Genomic DNA, 16,332 nt, shown 5'->3' on the forward strand with positions numbered 1-16,332 from the left:
CTTAAAGATTTACACGATATCAAGAGAACAGAGTATTGTGGGAAAATGGCCAACTGGTTATATTACTTTAAATTTATCATTAATAAGTAGCAGATCTAATGCGAGCTCTAAAACTCTGCACAACAAATACAAGATATATTTTGCACTATTTAGAAAAAGTTTAACAACGCATATGGTGCAAATTTGATAATAGTAATGTCAAGCTGCTCAATAATGAAGAAGAAATGTTTTAAAATTGTATAGTATGTAGATTTTTATCTATAGTTAGGTTAGAAAGCTGAATGGCAACATCAGAATTAGCAACAATTCCATGTATAGTTGGTTACATTCATTTTATCTACCTAATTTTCAGTATAGAAAAGTTAACCAAATTAAAAATAAATAAAAACAACGCTATGCATTTAGCAAGAAAATGTGTTAAAAGCAGCAATGGAGAGTAAAGCTTTTAAAAACAGGAAAAGAAGCATAAAGTAGAAAGCAATTGCTGTAAAAAAATAACACCCAAGTTGCTGAAATCAAGTTTCTGTTATAATTTGATCATTTATCAATGTTATTTATATAGCCCCTAATACAGATTCTACAATTTGGTTTTTTTTTCAAAGTATGGGATTGTTTTTGAAGCTGTATTCTTGAAAGCAGATTTACTAAAGAGCTATTTTTCCTGATAAAGACAAAATTATTACTCTTTGGAATGAAAATTCCAATTCCTATTATGCTATGTACTAACAGATGAAACAAATTTAAAACAGCTTTTAGTGGTCAAAGATTTAAAAAGCTACACTAATGTTCTGGAATATTACATTTGTATCGTACAAATTTAAATTATAAAAAAAATAAGGATAGGGATTTTGTTTTTGAAAAAAAAGGAACTCAAAAGACGGTTACCTCCCCCTAGCAATTTCTGGGTAATAGCTTGCAACACCACTTAATCGACAAATCAGAATAATCAACTTCATTATATGCAATGAAAGACAGGGACATTATGAGAGTCCAGTCCTCCTTTATCCTATAGTGATAACTAATCTATATTTATGCTAGCAATATGTGGGAATTTTAGCCCATGAAATTCATTCTCTCATTTTACCCTCACTCTTCTCTCAGCTTCTAGTCGTTGCATAATCAGCATAGTATCAATGTCATCATCTTCTTCCTCATCTTCATCCTCATCTTTTTGCTTTGACTCTTGAAGTCGTTTTTGGAACTGCCATTCCAGCATGAGCTTGCGTAGGCGGTCATTTTCTTCACCTGTTCGATCTGGCTTATTTTGAAGTTCTTGAATCTCTTTACTGAGCATATCCACAATATGCATCTGCTGCTGCTTCTCCAGCTTCTCCTTAGCATCTCTTTTCCAGGGATCAGGAGACAGACTATCACTAGAGGACAGTTCTTCTTTACTTATGGTGATATATTGGAGATCTCTTCTTTCAATTGTTCGGGGTTGTTGTTGGGGCTGCAATTCTCTAATGACCGTCTCATGAGACCTTTGCAGTGTTGAAGGCTTCTCTGGTTTCACCTGCTGAAGAGGAGGAAGCAATGACTGAGCTGGCATTAGTGGCTGAGCACGCATTTGCCCCAGTTTTCTTTCCTGCTCTCGACGTTTTCTATCTCGTTCTTCCTCCAAGCGTGCTTTTTCCTTTTCATACCATCTCTGATGTTCTTCTCTCTTTTTGCGCTCTGCAGCAGCAGCAACCTGAGACGACTGGGACCCCAACTGATTTGCAGGTGGAGGTGGTGGTGGGAGAGGTAAATCCATTTGCAGTCCATCAAAGTCAGCTGCATAGTGCATTGGTGGGGGAGGGGGAGGTAAGTCTGTCCTTGTGGACTGAGAAACTGCTAGCAACATTGGTTGAGTAATTATAGGTGTTTTCCAACGGCCAGGTCCACTTTTGGTCAAAGAAGATCCAGAGGGGATACATTTAGAGGAACTGTTTAGATGCTCCTGGCTTGATGTGCTAGAATCCACAGAAGAATTCATCCATGGATCACTATCTGATTTTCTATCAATATATTCCATATCTTTTTGCATGGCAACTTCTAATTGATTCCTTTCTGCCTGATAAATGTTGTTATCCCGCAGTTCCTCTTGAGAACGTGTTACACGCTTAAAAAAAAAAGAATATAACATTAGTTTCCATATATTAATAGGCCATACAGCAAGAACTAAATGGCAGTTTATTACCTTTGTACGATGATTATGAAATGCTTATTCACTTGTTCTTAAAATCAGCATTGTAACAAGTGACATTACAAGTTTGAAGCTCTACATGTAGCTTTTCATTCCAATCAAGTTAAACTCTAAAACGACTTGAGACAAGATTTTGAAAATATCTTGGACTATGTCCAATATCAGCAGAATCCAGGCTTTTCCTCAGAATAATGCCAAACTATTATCACTTTTACAGCTTGTGCTCCCAAGAAATATTTAGGTCTAAGAGCTTACATGAATAACTAACCTGTCATTCCCCCCATTGCTTTGGCAACTTTTATTAAAATTACACACACACACACACACAAATATATTGCAAAGAAAAAGGAACTATTTGTTCATCCCACTTATTGTTAATCTCCTATTCATTTTTTTAGTTTCTGCAATGCTGAAAATTATTTAAATGCAGTATAAATTCCTTATTAAATGCTACAGTGTCAAAATATACTGTGTTGCTAACTGCAAAGATCTGCAGTATTAAATACAAAATACAACTGCTATATAGAAATATAATAATAATGTACCACATACCTGAAAATTTCTAATCTGTTTATAAGCTTTACAAACTTTGCTATGTACTTCTACAAGTTATTTTAAGTACAAAACAGACCAGGCAGAAGAGCTGGCAGCTATGAACAAAAGCAACATTTCTGTACTTCTCTTTCAAAGACCTTCATTATGACCTAAAAATGCTTTGTTTTCAATGAATGTATTTCTTATGCTCTATTAGTCCAAAAGCAATGAATACAATGCACATATTAAAATTCATTGACAGATTAGTAATGTCTTGGACATTTAGAAAAAAAACAAAGACAAACCAGGCATTCTACACTTGTTAAAAATTAACTTATTCTTATACAGTCATTTTTTTTCTCAAAAGCTCTAAATGTGATTTAACAAAATATCAGACTTCTGTATTTCAACCATCAATTCTAAATATAAATTGACAGCTTTTTAAGAACAACACAAACAAGCAGCAGATTTCAAATACAATATAAATGAGTGTAGGATTCTAGTCTAGAAATTGGCCAAATACTATATTTTAGAGACAGTAAAATTGGATAAAATATGAAGGTATTTTTAAAACAATGTAATACTAGACCAGTCCTAGTTATAATTCTTATTCTATCTACAATCTCCAAACTACTAATATGATGAAGCAAATTATTTCTAACCTGATTTGCACTATTGATATAGTGATTACTTTCAGCAGGAATTTGGGGCTTTTCTTCATAACTTGCCCATTGATTCTGAATGGGACCCATTCGATCTTGAGACCTGGAGGCTGGAAATGTGAAATACTCTCTGGTATAAGTTTGTGTTGGAATTGGATATGCTTCAGGTCTAGCTGGTAGTACCTGTTCCTGTGTAAATATAGAAATATCATTTATAGATGTCAAAAATAATATCAAGCATTTTTATAAATATTCACAGGTAAAGTTTTTTTCAGTACTTCTAACCTCTGTGCAAAGATTTCCAGTAGACACTGAAGTTATCTTATTTGTAGTTCCTCCAGTATAAACCTTTTTGGTCCCAGGACTTGGAGGCTGATCTATTGAGAGCAAAGAGATTTAAATGTTAACAAATGTAAAATCAACATTCAAACAAGGAAAGCAAGGCCCACAGGACTTATTAGCTCTTCTTTAGCGATGTTTTCCACCGTGGTGCCAACCCTTCGGAACAGTCTCCCCCATAAGATGTGGCTGGCCCTAACCCTGTCAATCTTCAGAAGCGAAATAAAATTTGGATATTTCCCTTTGGCTTTGATTTCCTGTGTGTGTGTGTGTGTGTGTGTGTGTGTGTGTGTGTGTGTGTGTGTGTGTGTGTGTGTGTGTGTGTGTTTGGGGGTGGTGGTGGTTATGAATGTAATTATTCATCTAAATTTGTTCCCGAGTCTAACATACTGGGAATACCGAATGCAGCATCCACGGTCATTGTTTGAGTGGCGCAGCCATATAGATTATTTAAATAATTAATACAAAAATACATTTCATTTTTAATAATTTAATTTATATGATAGTTATATAAATTCCAATGTTTAGACTTATTTCAGGTCTTAATTCACAAAAACAGTTGTAAGCTGATGCTTGCTTACTTGCTACATTGGGACTAGATCGGTGATCAGCTCGATTTTTCAGCAGTCTATCATCCCCTGGTAATTTCTTTGGTTCATTATATTCTGTCCAAGGCATCTGAGGGCTTTCAGGTGATCCATTCTGAGCAGAATTGTTATATAGCTCAAAACCTTCACTCTTTGGACGGGGTTTACCTGAGCCACGACGATCTGAAACTGAACAATGAATGTGTATGAGAGGGAGGGAGAGACAGAGAGGGACAGACACAGAGACATAATAATTTGTCTGGTCTGCAATGAAGCTAGAAGAGACCCCATTTCTAAATTCTTCTTTAACCTTTTTCATATGTACAGTTTCAAAAAGCAAAATTCATGTAAGTAGAGTCAGGCAGATAAAAAAAAATTAGCTACAAATTTGCTTGGATTTCCTAGTCCTATAGAACTCAAATGGAATGCTCTATACTTTCTTCAGTCTATACTACCTACACAATGCTCCAGGTTATAATTCCTAGTTTCTTACTAAAACTATAACCATGTTCTATAGTTAGAAAACATCATTGAGAGTTTCAAGAACAGCTAAAATTCACCAACAGTAGTAGACTACACAAATGGACTTCAGACTAATTTTATACCAAATAAGATCATTAGAAAAAACAGACATCTTTATATAAAACCTCTTAACATTCAAATTGCTTTACACCACAAATCTCTACTTTTTCATCAAGTCATTATAATCCCCTTTTAAGAACAACAAATTGAGAAAAGAGTGTTGTTATTATTCTGAGGATATAAATCCCACTCAATTAAGAGGGCAATCCTACATGGAATGCTAAACATCCCATTGAATTAATTCTAAGCATCCCATTGAATTCTGTAAGATTTTAAGAGTAAACAATAAGGTGCTTGGAAAGTAATACTTGCAAGTCCTCTCATGGATGTTCAAAAGCAGATAGTAGCAGGTTAATCCTGAAAAAGCTTTCCAGGATTTTTGTTTGTACCAAATGGAGACCACTGGAAAATTCTCCAGTAGTACGCTAATCTGGAACGTTGAAAAAACATCTTAGAAAAAGGAGGTGGCAAGCCAATTCCATATCATTGCTTAGAGCAGAACTTAACTAGGTCTAGAAGGTCATTTAACCTTCTTGAGGGAGAGAACAATTAGCATATCAGATCACATGCTAGGTACTTGAATATGCCTTATTTTTATATTAATTTTTAATGTAGATTTTATCTGTGGACAAATGTATTTTAGTTGTTTACCTCTTTGCATCATTGGAGATGGTTGATTTAACAGTGTTGCTAAACCATGGTAAATTGCTCCTTGTTTTGCCACTTCTAGTGTGACTACTGATCCTGTTCTTGTCATCAGTTCTGCGGCTCTGAGTAAGATTTGGAAATAAAATGGTGAGTTTGCAAGAACCAGTAATAACAAATTATTGTAGAGCAAATTCGAAGCATTTAGTCAGTAGAAAAATGTACACAATAGATATAAATAAACTATTTAAAGGAATCCCATAGAACCATTTATAAAATAGAAAAGAAACATAAGAAACACATTAAATCCTAGTAAATAATTTTGTCATTTTAGCAAATAATTTCTATCTGGCTAAGTTTAGCAGGAAAAAAAATCAGAATGTTCTTGTCGCTTTGGGTTTTGGCCAAAGCAAAACTTCCAAGGACCCTGGAATAATTTTAGCAAGGAAGTACAAAGCATACTTTCTCTCACTTCTGTTGCTTAGAATATTTCACTAGCCTGTGCATCTCTTGATCTTCCCTCTCTTTCCTGTCTCTCTCTCTCTTTCCTGTCTGCCTTCAGCTATAGTTACTGATGCCTTTGGCACTTTTCTGTGCTCTTCCCTTTGGTCCCAAAAATTCTGCCTGAAACAAGTTTGAAACAGAAACAGAAAAGCCTTGTTCCATTCCATATCTAAATAAAATTTTCTAATATTTGAGTACAAACCACCTGAAATCAAATATTAATTTTTTATTTGCCATAATTATGTGCCTAAGACTCATTTATAAACAATGGTATTTGCACATTAGGAACAAGAACTGATTTTTTGGCACTATGTTTTAGTTCTAGTGAGGCCCTTTGGGTTCTATAAGGAGTATCATAGTAAAAACAAGTGGATTATGCCATATCTTTTTCATAACCCAGAAAAAAGAACTTATTTATATACTACTGAAATGTTTGTATCTGTTTTGAACAGAGCTAAATGCTGCTTCATAAGGGAAGGGAAGGGGAGGGAAGGGAAGGGAAGGGAAAGGGCAATTTCTGATGCTCATTGCCAGCTTCCCACAAGGAATATCAACGGGGAAGTCAACAGGAAGTCAGAAGTTGCTCCCATTCCCACTGTATTTTTGCTCACGTTGTCATTCTGTTCTCTTTATTAGGTAAGAAAATGAAACAATGATCCAATAAGTTACAATTTGTTTAATTGTCCTTAAAATTCTAATAGTGATACTACAATCTGCAATACAATGCTCAAGTATATTACTCAGTAATGTTATATCTTATTCATTTTATAACTTCCAGAAATACTGCAAGCTACAATGGTGCTTAAAAGTTTGTGAACCCTTTTGTTGTTTAATTATATTTTCATAAATATGACCTATGACCTTGAGTTCCCACTCAAATCCTAGGAGTCACTATCAGGAGAACACTGAATAACAATAGCATGCATGGAAGTGTTGCAAGGGTGCCACTATTCTCAAAAAAGAACACTGATACTTGCCTACAGTTTGTGAAAGACCCTGTGGAAAAGCCAACCTATTGGAAGTATGTTCTATGGATGGATGAGACTAAAATAGAACTTTTTGGCTTAAATAAAAAGCATTATGTTTGGCTAAAGATAAACATTGTATTCCATCATACGAATTTTTACTCCATGTGTAAAACATAGTGTCAACTCATAAAACATTTTGTGTACATGTTTTATAGTTGACAACAGAAAGAGGGTGGGGGGGTTTCAAAGAGCAGGCAACACTGTGAAATCGAAAGTACATTCTGTTCATATTTTCTTCAAAGACTGATTAGATGGCTGAAGCTTCTGCCTCAAAAAAATCTAATTGGAGAGCATGACTGATGACTCTTGGCTATGGACGTTTTTTGTTGGATGATATACCCAGAGGGGTGGGGGGGTGGGGAAACAGGATCAAGGGTGACAGTGAAATTTTGGGAGAGTGGCTCAAGGCTCATGATTTAATTGGAGTAACTGCCAGAATCACACAGTGGCAGTATGAAAGCAGTTTAAGCCTGCTTTGCTACCTCTGGACAGAAATGGCTTGCCATCATTGATGGAATATAAATTTTGAATTGTACCAGTAAATTCTATTGAAATCTTAATGTAGTGGTTAAGGTGATTAAAAGACACTGGAAACAATAAGTTGCTGCCCACATACTTCTGTTAGACAGAAATTTGTAGGGTAGCTTTGGACCATTTTCCATAATAAATGAGGAAGTATAATTTGAAAAATCAAAAGGGTTCACGTTTTAAGCACAATCATATATGGATGGAATGGGACAATTCACTGCAGCCATTTCCCCACGGCCATCTCACTGTGGCCAACTCGCTGCAGCCAAGTTGCCGCAGAATAACTCACTGCAGGCAATTCCATGTGAGATAACTCAATACCATAAATGTTATCCTCCACTGTTTCTTTGACATTATTGTCAGAATAATGACAAAGAAATAATGTCAAAGAAACAGTGATGGATAACATTTATAACATTGAGTTATCCCACATGGAGTTAGCTATGGTGAGTTGTCCCTTGGTGAGTTGGCCGCCGCAAGATGGGCACAACGAAATGGCTGCGGCAAGTTATTCTAGGCCCTACCATATATATCTATACTAAAAATGTTCTGCGTGAAAATGATTCATTTCAGCCCTTGTGGTATGAGTAATAATATATTGAGCTATGATGGAGAAACATAAACTAGGTAAGAAGAAAAAATACAGAAAACAAACAAGTCACACCTGTTTTACATCATGTACAAATCTCTGCTACTATGTTTACAATTTCCAGAGAGTATGATATACCTTTCTTGAGAAAGTCCAACCAAACTGCGCCCATCCACACTAAGCAACTGATCCCCTGCAGCCAATCGACCATCCTGGTTACATATTTGACAAAGTAAGAGTTCCATTATTTCACGACATGAAAACAGATTTCATGCAGTTTAGAAATATTTGAAATTAAAACACTAAACAATTTTTTTTACAATAATTACAAATAATACTAACCACATCTGCAGCACCACCTTTTACCACAGATTTGACATAGATGCCAAGTTTATCTTGACCAGCACCCTAAAAAGATATGAAGCAATTTAAAAAATAAATAAATGCTAAGGCTATAATCATAAAGACATTTTATAAGAGTGGTCTAACTGATTTAGATTCTCTTATTTACAAATATCCATCGAATGGATCACAGTGTAATTTTTTGAAGCAATCTTAGGAAATATATTTAACTATAAATGTATTATAGAATATAATGCATTTACTATAACACACTACAGAAGACAACACATTTTTAGCAACAAAGTAAAATAAGTAGCATTGCTTAACAATGACTGATGGTGAGAAATCAAGCTAGCAATGTCTGGAGAGGTATATTCCTTCCAGCAATATTTTACACACTTCTATAGAATTTACCATCATCTTATGCATCATCTCAATGTCAGTAATAAAGCCATCTCAAGTACCATATGTAGAAAGCATTTTATTCTAACAAGGATAGCCACTATTGCTGTTTTTGTATTTCAGATTGGAATGAAAGAAATTGCATATCTGGAAGTCAGTCTATTAAATTTGAAGGTAAATTATTCCTAAACGTAATGATTTCCCCTGTCCAGTCATATCCAACTCTAGTAGGCAGTGTTCATCTCAATTTCTTAGCTGAGGGAGCCAACGTTGTCCATAGCCAACAGGACTACCTGCACTTAAGTCAGACCTTTGGCAACTAACTGTACTGTATTTTTTATTCTTTTGGTTATGGACATCAAGTATGAGAAATTTCCTTTACAGAAGCTGAGGTGCAAATAGTAGCATTTGCAATAGAGTTGCTCCTTCCTCCAGTAGAGGCCAATGCAAACATTTAATTCCTGACAGTCTGAGGAGCTTAGACAACCTATGTACATGTTTCTAACAATGTTTCTAAGTTAAAAAAAAACTCTGAATGCATTTAGTCTAAAAATGGTATATGTTGTCTGTGATGATTGTCTTTTTCCACAGAGTATACAGCTTTGGGAAAGACACCTGTGCAATGGTGGAGAAGAAAGGGAGCAAGTAAATCACCTGAACCAACTCTGATGATGAATGGGTTGACCATTTTCACAGAGAAGTTACTCAGAAGCCACAAGATTAATCTATTCGTTAAAGGTTTTCTAATAGCTGTTACCACTGGAATATATCAACTCCCATCATGCTTTGTAGATTCACATTTCATTTAAAATAATGTTCAATCAGAATAAGATTCTGCTTTCCTTAAACATTTTGACATTTCAGGTGAGTACAATAAAAAGATGATCCTGCAGAATTACACAAAACTCAGTATTTAATAAGCATATAAGGAGAAAAGAGTTCCCTGCAGCATTCTTTGAAGATCAATGAAGAATTATCTCTGCAGTACTTTATTGGAAATAGGGAACATTTTGTATTTGAAGAGTAGTGCATCACAACAATCCTGGTAAAGCTCACAGTACTTTAAAGAGTTGCTGATATGAGCACCTCTACATCCTACAAAATGATTTTTGTCATCAAATCCAAAGTACAATATTGCACAAGCTTAACAGCCTTATCCCTTTCATTGGAAATACTGCGTGGTAAACGTTAATTAACTCAGTTGCAGTGGAGTGGGCAGAGTAGAACAAGGTTAATACTCATAATTAGAAATCTCATGTGTAACATTGGAGATGAATTCCAAGTAGCTAGTAAGCTAATAGCCAGAGGAATGTTTTAATATTGCAATGAAAAAAATATTTTCATGAACACTCAGCAATTCAAGCTACAAAGAAACCAGTTGTAAAGGTTTTTAAAAATTACTCCCTCCAGAACTAAACTAGAAAAAAATATAATTCCACTACATTTATAAAGTCCTGATATATCCCAAAACACAATCAAATTTATTCATAATAGCTCCTTATAAATGGTAAAGATTCTTCTATTAGATATTATTTTATTAATTTCCTATTTCTTCCTAATAATCTGTACAGTATAGGTAGTTTTTAGATGATGAAAGGGAGTACAGAGGAAGCAATTCCAGTGAAAATGACCTGCCTCCTCCCTCTGGTGAGTGGTTATGTTACAAATTTTGAGGAAAGTCTTATTTCTATCTAATGAATTTATCTGCTTCCCCCAAGTGTGTGTACAATTGTCACTTATCTCCGAGATAAAAAAAGTAATTAAATACTCTTATTTCCAGCTTCTATATGTTATTTGAGAGAGGCTACTAAACAGAATGTAATAGTAACTGAAAATTTTAAGTGAGACAAATTGAAAGGAAAAGTAAGACAAATCTTACTTTAAAGAAAATTAAATGGGATCAAGCACTTTAAAAAGAGGGAAGGTTTAGAAGTCAAGTGCAATTGTATCTTTTTTATGAATTGGAATAAAAATAGGGCTTCAGCTGTGAATATTAAACACAATTATTGTGGGTATATATACACATGCCTACAAATAAGCATGCCTAACATTATGCTGTTTCCTAGTTATACTGTTCCATACATAAAAATACACAGGAGACAGATAGACATCTACACACACACACACACACACACACACACACACACACACACACAGCACAGATAAGGTTAAGCCTTTTTGTTTGGCTTTTAAAGATTATTAAATATAAAATAATTTTCAAGTTTCCCATTTAATTCCTCCCTACCCACCCCGCTTTTCTCTACAATTTCAATCATTTTAAACTGATTTTTTTCTTTTTTTCTTCACCCTTTCTATGTAAAAGCAACTGAAAACAAAGAATAGCAAATGTGATCAGATAAAATTGGTTGTCAATCTATTAAATAACCTGTTAAGACATTTTAAAATACTTTTGCTTTCTAACATCAGAATCAAATAATGTCATGATTTCTAACATCAGAATCAAAATGATGCCAACATTTATTTTACTCACATGAAAATTTATGAAATGGGAACATTGCAGTCTGTTCTTTTATTTATTAATGTCAAATTATTCAATTTTTGTATATCCAGGATTTAAATGCACTTCCATTTTATCAAGTAACATGAAAAGTGCTTAAATTAGATCTGATCTTTCAAACTTAATATAATAATGGTTACTTACAAGTTACAGAAATTAAATCCTGCCACTGTACTTTTCATTTCATATCAGATAATAGGAACAAGCTTCATGTACAAATTCATTTGCTTTTGTAATGCCATAGCTTCAAATAGATAGTAATGTTATAAAAAGAGTGCTCTAAAAATTCATTTGGCTAACAATTTTAGATTAAATAGAAGATTAGGAAGAATATTAAAACTATAAGTTTACAAGGAAACCTTCTCTGTAGAGACTTACCAAGGATTCTGTTCTTCCAACGACTGAAAACCACATTATAACTCCAGAAAATATAACTCCTCACTTGTTTCTTAGATTTTAACCACAACTTTCAGTCTGCTAGATTTTCCAAAACACCCAGCAGGATAATTTGGCCAGGAATTGATGCTGCATAACATCTATCAACACTAGCTACAATCGATATAATAGTCCAAATCATACACAGCTTTGCTACTCTGATTTTCATTTAAAAGCTTTATTAAAAAAAGATACTGCCTAGAAAAAAATCAATCACTCGATTGTACAAGATATAGAAAATCCAAATTAAACAGGAAGTAAAGTGCTGGCTCTCAGATTTGAAGAAATCAAAATGCTAGCTCCTCCCCTCCCTCCCTCCTCCCCCAAGTAATATATTTCTAAAGTAAACTGCATGCACACACTGCTTCCAACTCATCTGGATTTCATAAAATGTAACCATAGTGTGGTTGGAAGTTAAGCAGCATTTAACATCAAAACACATTTTAGACATAATACTACTAAATTTTGCCTCACCCTCAGAGCATTATTATCCTTGAACCCCAAATAATCCAATTTCTGCCACCCAAAGTGTGCTTCTTGGTACTATTATGGGTACACAACCATCTAAGTGTCACCAACTAGTTTGCCACTAGAAATCATCACAGCAACAGTGAACAATTCTGAGGAAATCACTCAGAACAGACTGGAATTATAACTATTGCCCTTCAGCTCAGAATGGCTATGCTCATATAGATTGCCAATATTGTAAACAATATGCTAACAGAAACATAGCTGGCCTGTTAGGCACTTGATCCAATACCACATCTTTGTCATTCACCATTAATGACAGATTTGGTTAATCCCCATTAACTAAAAAGTGATTGGGTATTGTAGTTATTATATCAGGAATATTATGAATTAGAAATATAGTCTTCTTTAGCAGTGTCAGTAGAATCTCACTATTCCAAACATAAAAGTGATGTAGTGATTGAATTTATTAAAAAATTGATTAGTTCAGAAATTTGTTTTAAAAAGCAGCCAAATATTTGCATTTGGTTAGTCGACGACAAGGCACTAAATCAAAAATTTCAAATTGCCAGATACTTCTCAACTGCTAAAATGCCATTACAGAATATATGAAGACCAATGACATCCCTTTGCCATTTTTTTCTTCTTTAATTTTAGATAATAGTACCTAAAAGTACCATCTCTTTAGCAGAAAGTTTATATTTATCAACTCTTTATTACAGAACATTTAAGAGCCATTTAAAATACTTAAGATGATTATACATTAAACCTATTAAAATTATAAAAGAAAAATGTACTTCTCATCTACTAAGGTTACTTTAACTAAGCTTTAATTCTCTACTAAAGGAATCTTGGCTACAAGAGAAAAACAGTCCTGACTCCCTGTTGATTCTTTCCCAAAACCTGCTTCTTGATAAATAAACAAAAATTAATCAATTAATCAGATTAATAGAAATTTTAGGGAGCCTAGAACAGAATAACGTATCAAGCTTATAGCTTGTTCCATTGTCTCATTCCACAAGCTAATTTTTGTCTTGCTTCAAAAAGGCTAGTAAAATTGTTCATTTGTTAATAAATTACACTAGGAACTCTTCAAAACCAAACACCCTTAGAAGTCAGAGATAACCTTACAATATATTCTATTTGTACCTTAATGCCAAATGTTCAGTGAATCAATAGATTTTGAGACAAAAAAATAGCAAATTCATTTAAGTGGTGCACAAAAGCAATATCACTGCCAAAATAACATTTAGAAATTATTTACATACTGTTTAAGAAAAATAAATATCAGACCAAGTTGATCCATGTGAACTTAAAAATCAATAACAAGAAATTTTATTTGTTCATTTGCTATTTATTTATTTTCTGATTAGATTTATATCCCATCTTTTCTCTGGGAGCTAAACATTGTATACATAAAACTTGGGATATAAATAAATAAAAATACCCATAAATAAAAATACATTTACAGAATATATCTAAAAAATGAAGTTTCAAACAGCACATTGAATTGGGGGTGCTTTATTTTTAGTTACATGAATTTAGTATTTTTCAATACTGGAGCAGTGCACCATCTGCTGGGTGAAAACTGTTGAGTCAAGAATTTACTTTATTACACTCAGGTTGCTACAAACTTGAAAATCAACAAGCACACCTTTCTTGCTAGGACAATGTAGATGTATAGCCAATGAGATACATTAAAAGTAAAGCCTTTAGTAAATTGAATACAATCTGATGAACACATCCATTTGGTTTCTTGACAACAATATGGAACTAGTTTGTTGTTTTCTTCCTGATTTTATTTTATTTGAGGGAGGATGAGTTTCTAATCTATAATCATCAATTCATGTTTTATCTAAATTGACGAGGGTTTCAACTTCCAGGTGCAACATCAACAAAAACTGTCTCTAATTCCACTTTCTTGTTTCCACTTGCTAGGGGCAGTGGAAACAAGAAAGACAAAACAGATATTCGTTTGAGAGAAAAAACTGCTGATCTTAACCAAGTGTCCAAACAATCCTGTTGTATTGAGCTTAGACACATGGAAGCTTGGGAAGCTTAAGTTTGTGCCCATTCACCTGAGCAGCCATTCTGCATCTTTAAGTGATTTTCAGCTTTTGGTATTCTACCTTTAGTCATCTGTGAGGTAAAGAACAAGCTGGTCTGCGAGTGTCTCAGAATTAAGAAAGGCTCTTCTCATGTGGAAAAAAGTTATGCCATACAATATATGGCACTTGTTATTTTTTCCATATGGGAAACTCCCTGTTTCTCTCATATTAACAGATTTCAGTTACATCTAACAGAAAAGTCTAGTGAGATTGCATTGCCTTTTATCTTTAGAAAGCAAGAAATATCATGATGGGCATCACCACATGCTCCCATACCAGCCAGCCTCTTTATTAAGATAGAGACACCCCTCCTGGGTCTCATCTGTAATGAAAAGCAGCTGCCCAAAAAATAAAATAGTTATTCTAATACCAGCATTAGTGAAAACTTTTTTTTAAAAAAAAATCATTTAGTACCTTAGCAGCAACTATGCTTAGTCCCATCCCATTTTGTTTCTTTAGTGTTACAGTAATTATTTCAGGTTCTTTCCTCAGTGGCTGAGCCTGATGAAACAAAATAAAGACAAAATATTGAGAACTGGCTAGAGCACTTCCTGAGAAATACTTTTGATTTTTTTTTAACATTGACGTTATCCTGCTGTCTTAATTATTCTAGCACTGCTTTTTTTTTCCACTGTAAGAAAAAGTTGGGAAATCCTACATTCTAATTTTTAAATATTTCATTATGATGCACATTAGTACAAATCTCATATTTCATTGCATAGTTTAACATATATATTTCTGTTGTCTCTCTTGTAATATGAATACTTGCCAAATCTGCATTGTCTTGTAACAGGTGGCTCTCATAATCTGCACCTTCAAAATATATTGTCCAAGTTCCTGGTGAGCGTGGATGAGGTGTTAACCTGCAAAAAGCTAAATTAAAAAGTTAATGGATAACAAGACTTTTATTTATGCTCAAGTAAGTTAATTAGAACACTAGATAAACCTCCAAAAACTTATTCCATAAAGCAGAGGTATCAAACTCACGTCATCATGTTGACATCAAATCACGTATCGGAACTTTTTTCCCCTTTGCTAAACCAGGGGTGAGCGTGGCCAGCACATGATGCATCTGGCCCGTGAGCCACAAGTTTGACACCCCTGCCATAAAGGATTCATTACTAAAAAAAATATTGGGCATCCATTTGGTAAATGCATTTATTATAACCTATACCAAACCATAGATTTTGGGTAATGTACAACAGAGTAATAAAAGTACTGGACAAAACAGGCACTAAAAGTATAAATAAATTACTTTATTGTAGCCATTAACCAGCACAAGAAACTAAAACTGTGTAAAGATGGATCTCAGGATGACATAAAAATATCACTGCACTAAAACAAATTGGATAATGGAATGTGTGGATGATTGCTGGGGATGAGAGAAAGAGATGCTGCTAGGAAACATTCAGTCAAGAAGGGAAGGAGCCTGCAATTGCTTAATTGTCAGGGAATGAAACTTAGGAAGAACCTACCCTAATTGACCAGACTGTTAAAAGTGGTGGTGGAAAGTTTGTACCTTCAGACTTTCAAGGTTCTGTAGCCTTTAAACAAAGTAGATTTAGCTCTCATCTAGTCATGTTTCCTGTCTGGTTTACCTGGGAGGGCTGACATGTAATTTCTACATAAATGCAAGCTTTAAAAAAAGCTAACCTCTTTGGCAGAGTGGATCTAAAAATTCCTGTAATCCATTTGGAATGTTTCGGACAACATCACAGGAGTAACCATCTTCTGGGAGAAGAAAAGGAAGCTGAAGATCAGGGTCCTCTTCTAACTGTACTTCTCTACCATCACTACGAGCTAGTTCATCAGCAGTATTTTCTGCAACAGCTACCACATTTTCTATTAATTCCTGGTGGAAAGAGAAAAATACACA

At 34.3% G+C, this 16,332-nt stretch overlaps 1 protein-coding gene across 39 annotated transcripts in view; it reads right to left on the reverse strand.

Annotated features, from left to right (window-relative positions):
* Positions 1 to 16,332, reverse strand: part of AFDN (afadin, adherens junction formation factor) — a 99,277-nt gene that overhangs the window by 10,581 nt on the left and 72,364 nt on the right. For 36 of the 39 annotated variants that reach the window (XM_087968824.1, XM_087968775.1, XM_087968681.1 and 33 more), the window contains 10 exons: positions 16,110 to 16,308; positions 15,226 to 15,329; positions 14,871 to 14,957; positions 8,526 to 8,591; positions 8,322 to 8,395; positions 5,541 to 5,659; positions 4,302 to 4,496; positions 3,667 to 3,758; positions 3,382 to 3,570; positions 1,085 to 2,101 (listed from right to left, as the gene is read on the reverse strand). In XM_087968824.1, coding sequence (XP_087824950.1) covers positions 1,085 to 2,101; positions 3,382 to 3,570; positions 3,667 to 3,758; positions 4,302 to 4,496; positions 5,541 to 5,659; positions 8,322 to 8,395; positions 8,526 to 8,591; positions 14,871 to 14,957; positions 15,226 to 15,329; positions 16,110 to 16,308 — 2,142 coding nt within the window. The remainder of the gene's footprint in view (positions 1 to 1,084; positions 2,102 to 3,381; positions 3,571 to 3,666; positions 3,759 to 4,301; positions 4,497 to 5,540; positions 5,660 to 8,321; positions 8,396 to 8,525; positions 8,592 to 14,870; positions 14,958 to 15,225; positions 15,330 to 16,109; positions 16,309 to 16,332) is intronic. The other 3 variants (XM_087968700.1, XM_087968802.1, XM_087968618.1) reach the window with 1 other exon arrangement.

Source organism: Notechis scutatus, chromosome 1 (genome assembly GCF_049901735.1).
Source record: "Notechis scutatus isolate UNSWTSFEM ecotype Mainland chromosome 1, rNotScu1.2, whole genome shotgun sequence".
Taxonomy (NCBI): domain Eukaryota; kingdom Metazoa; phylum Chordata; class Lepidosauria; order Squamata; family Elapidae; genus Notechis; species Notechis scutatus.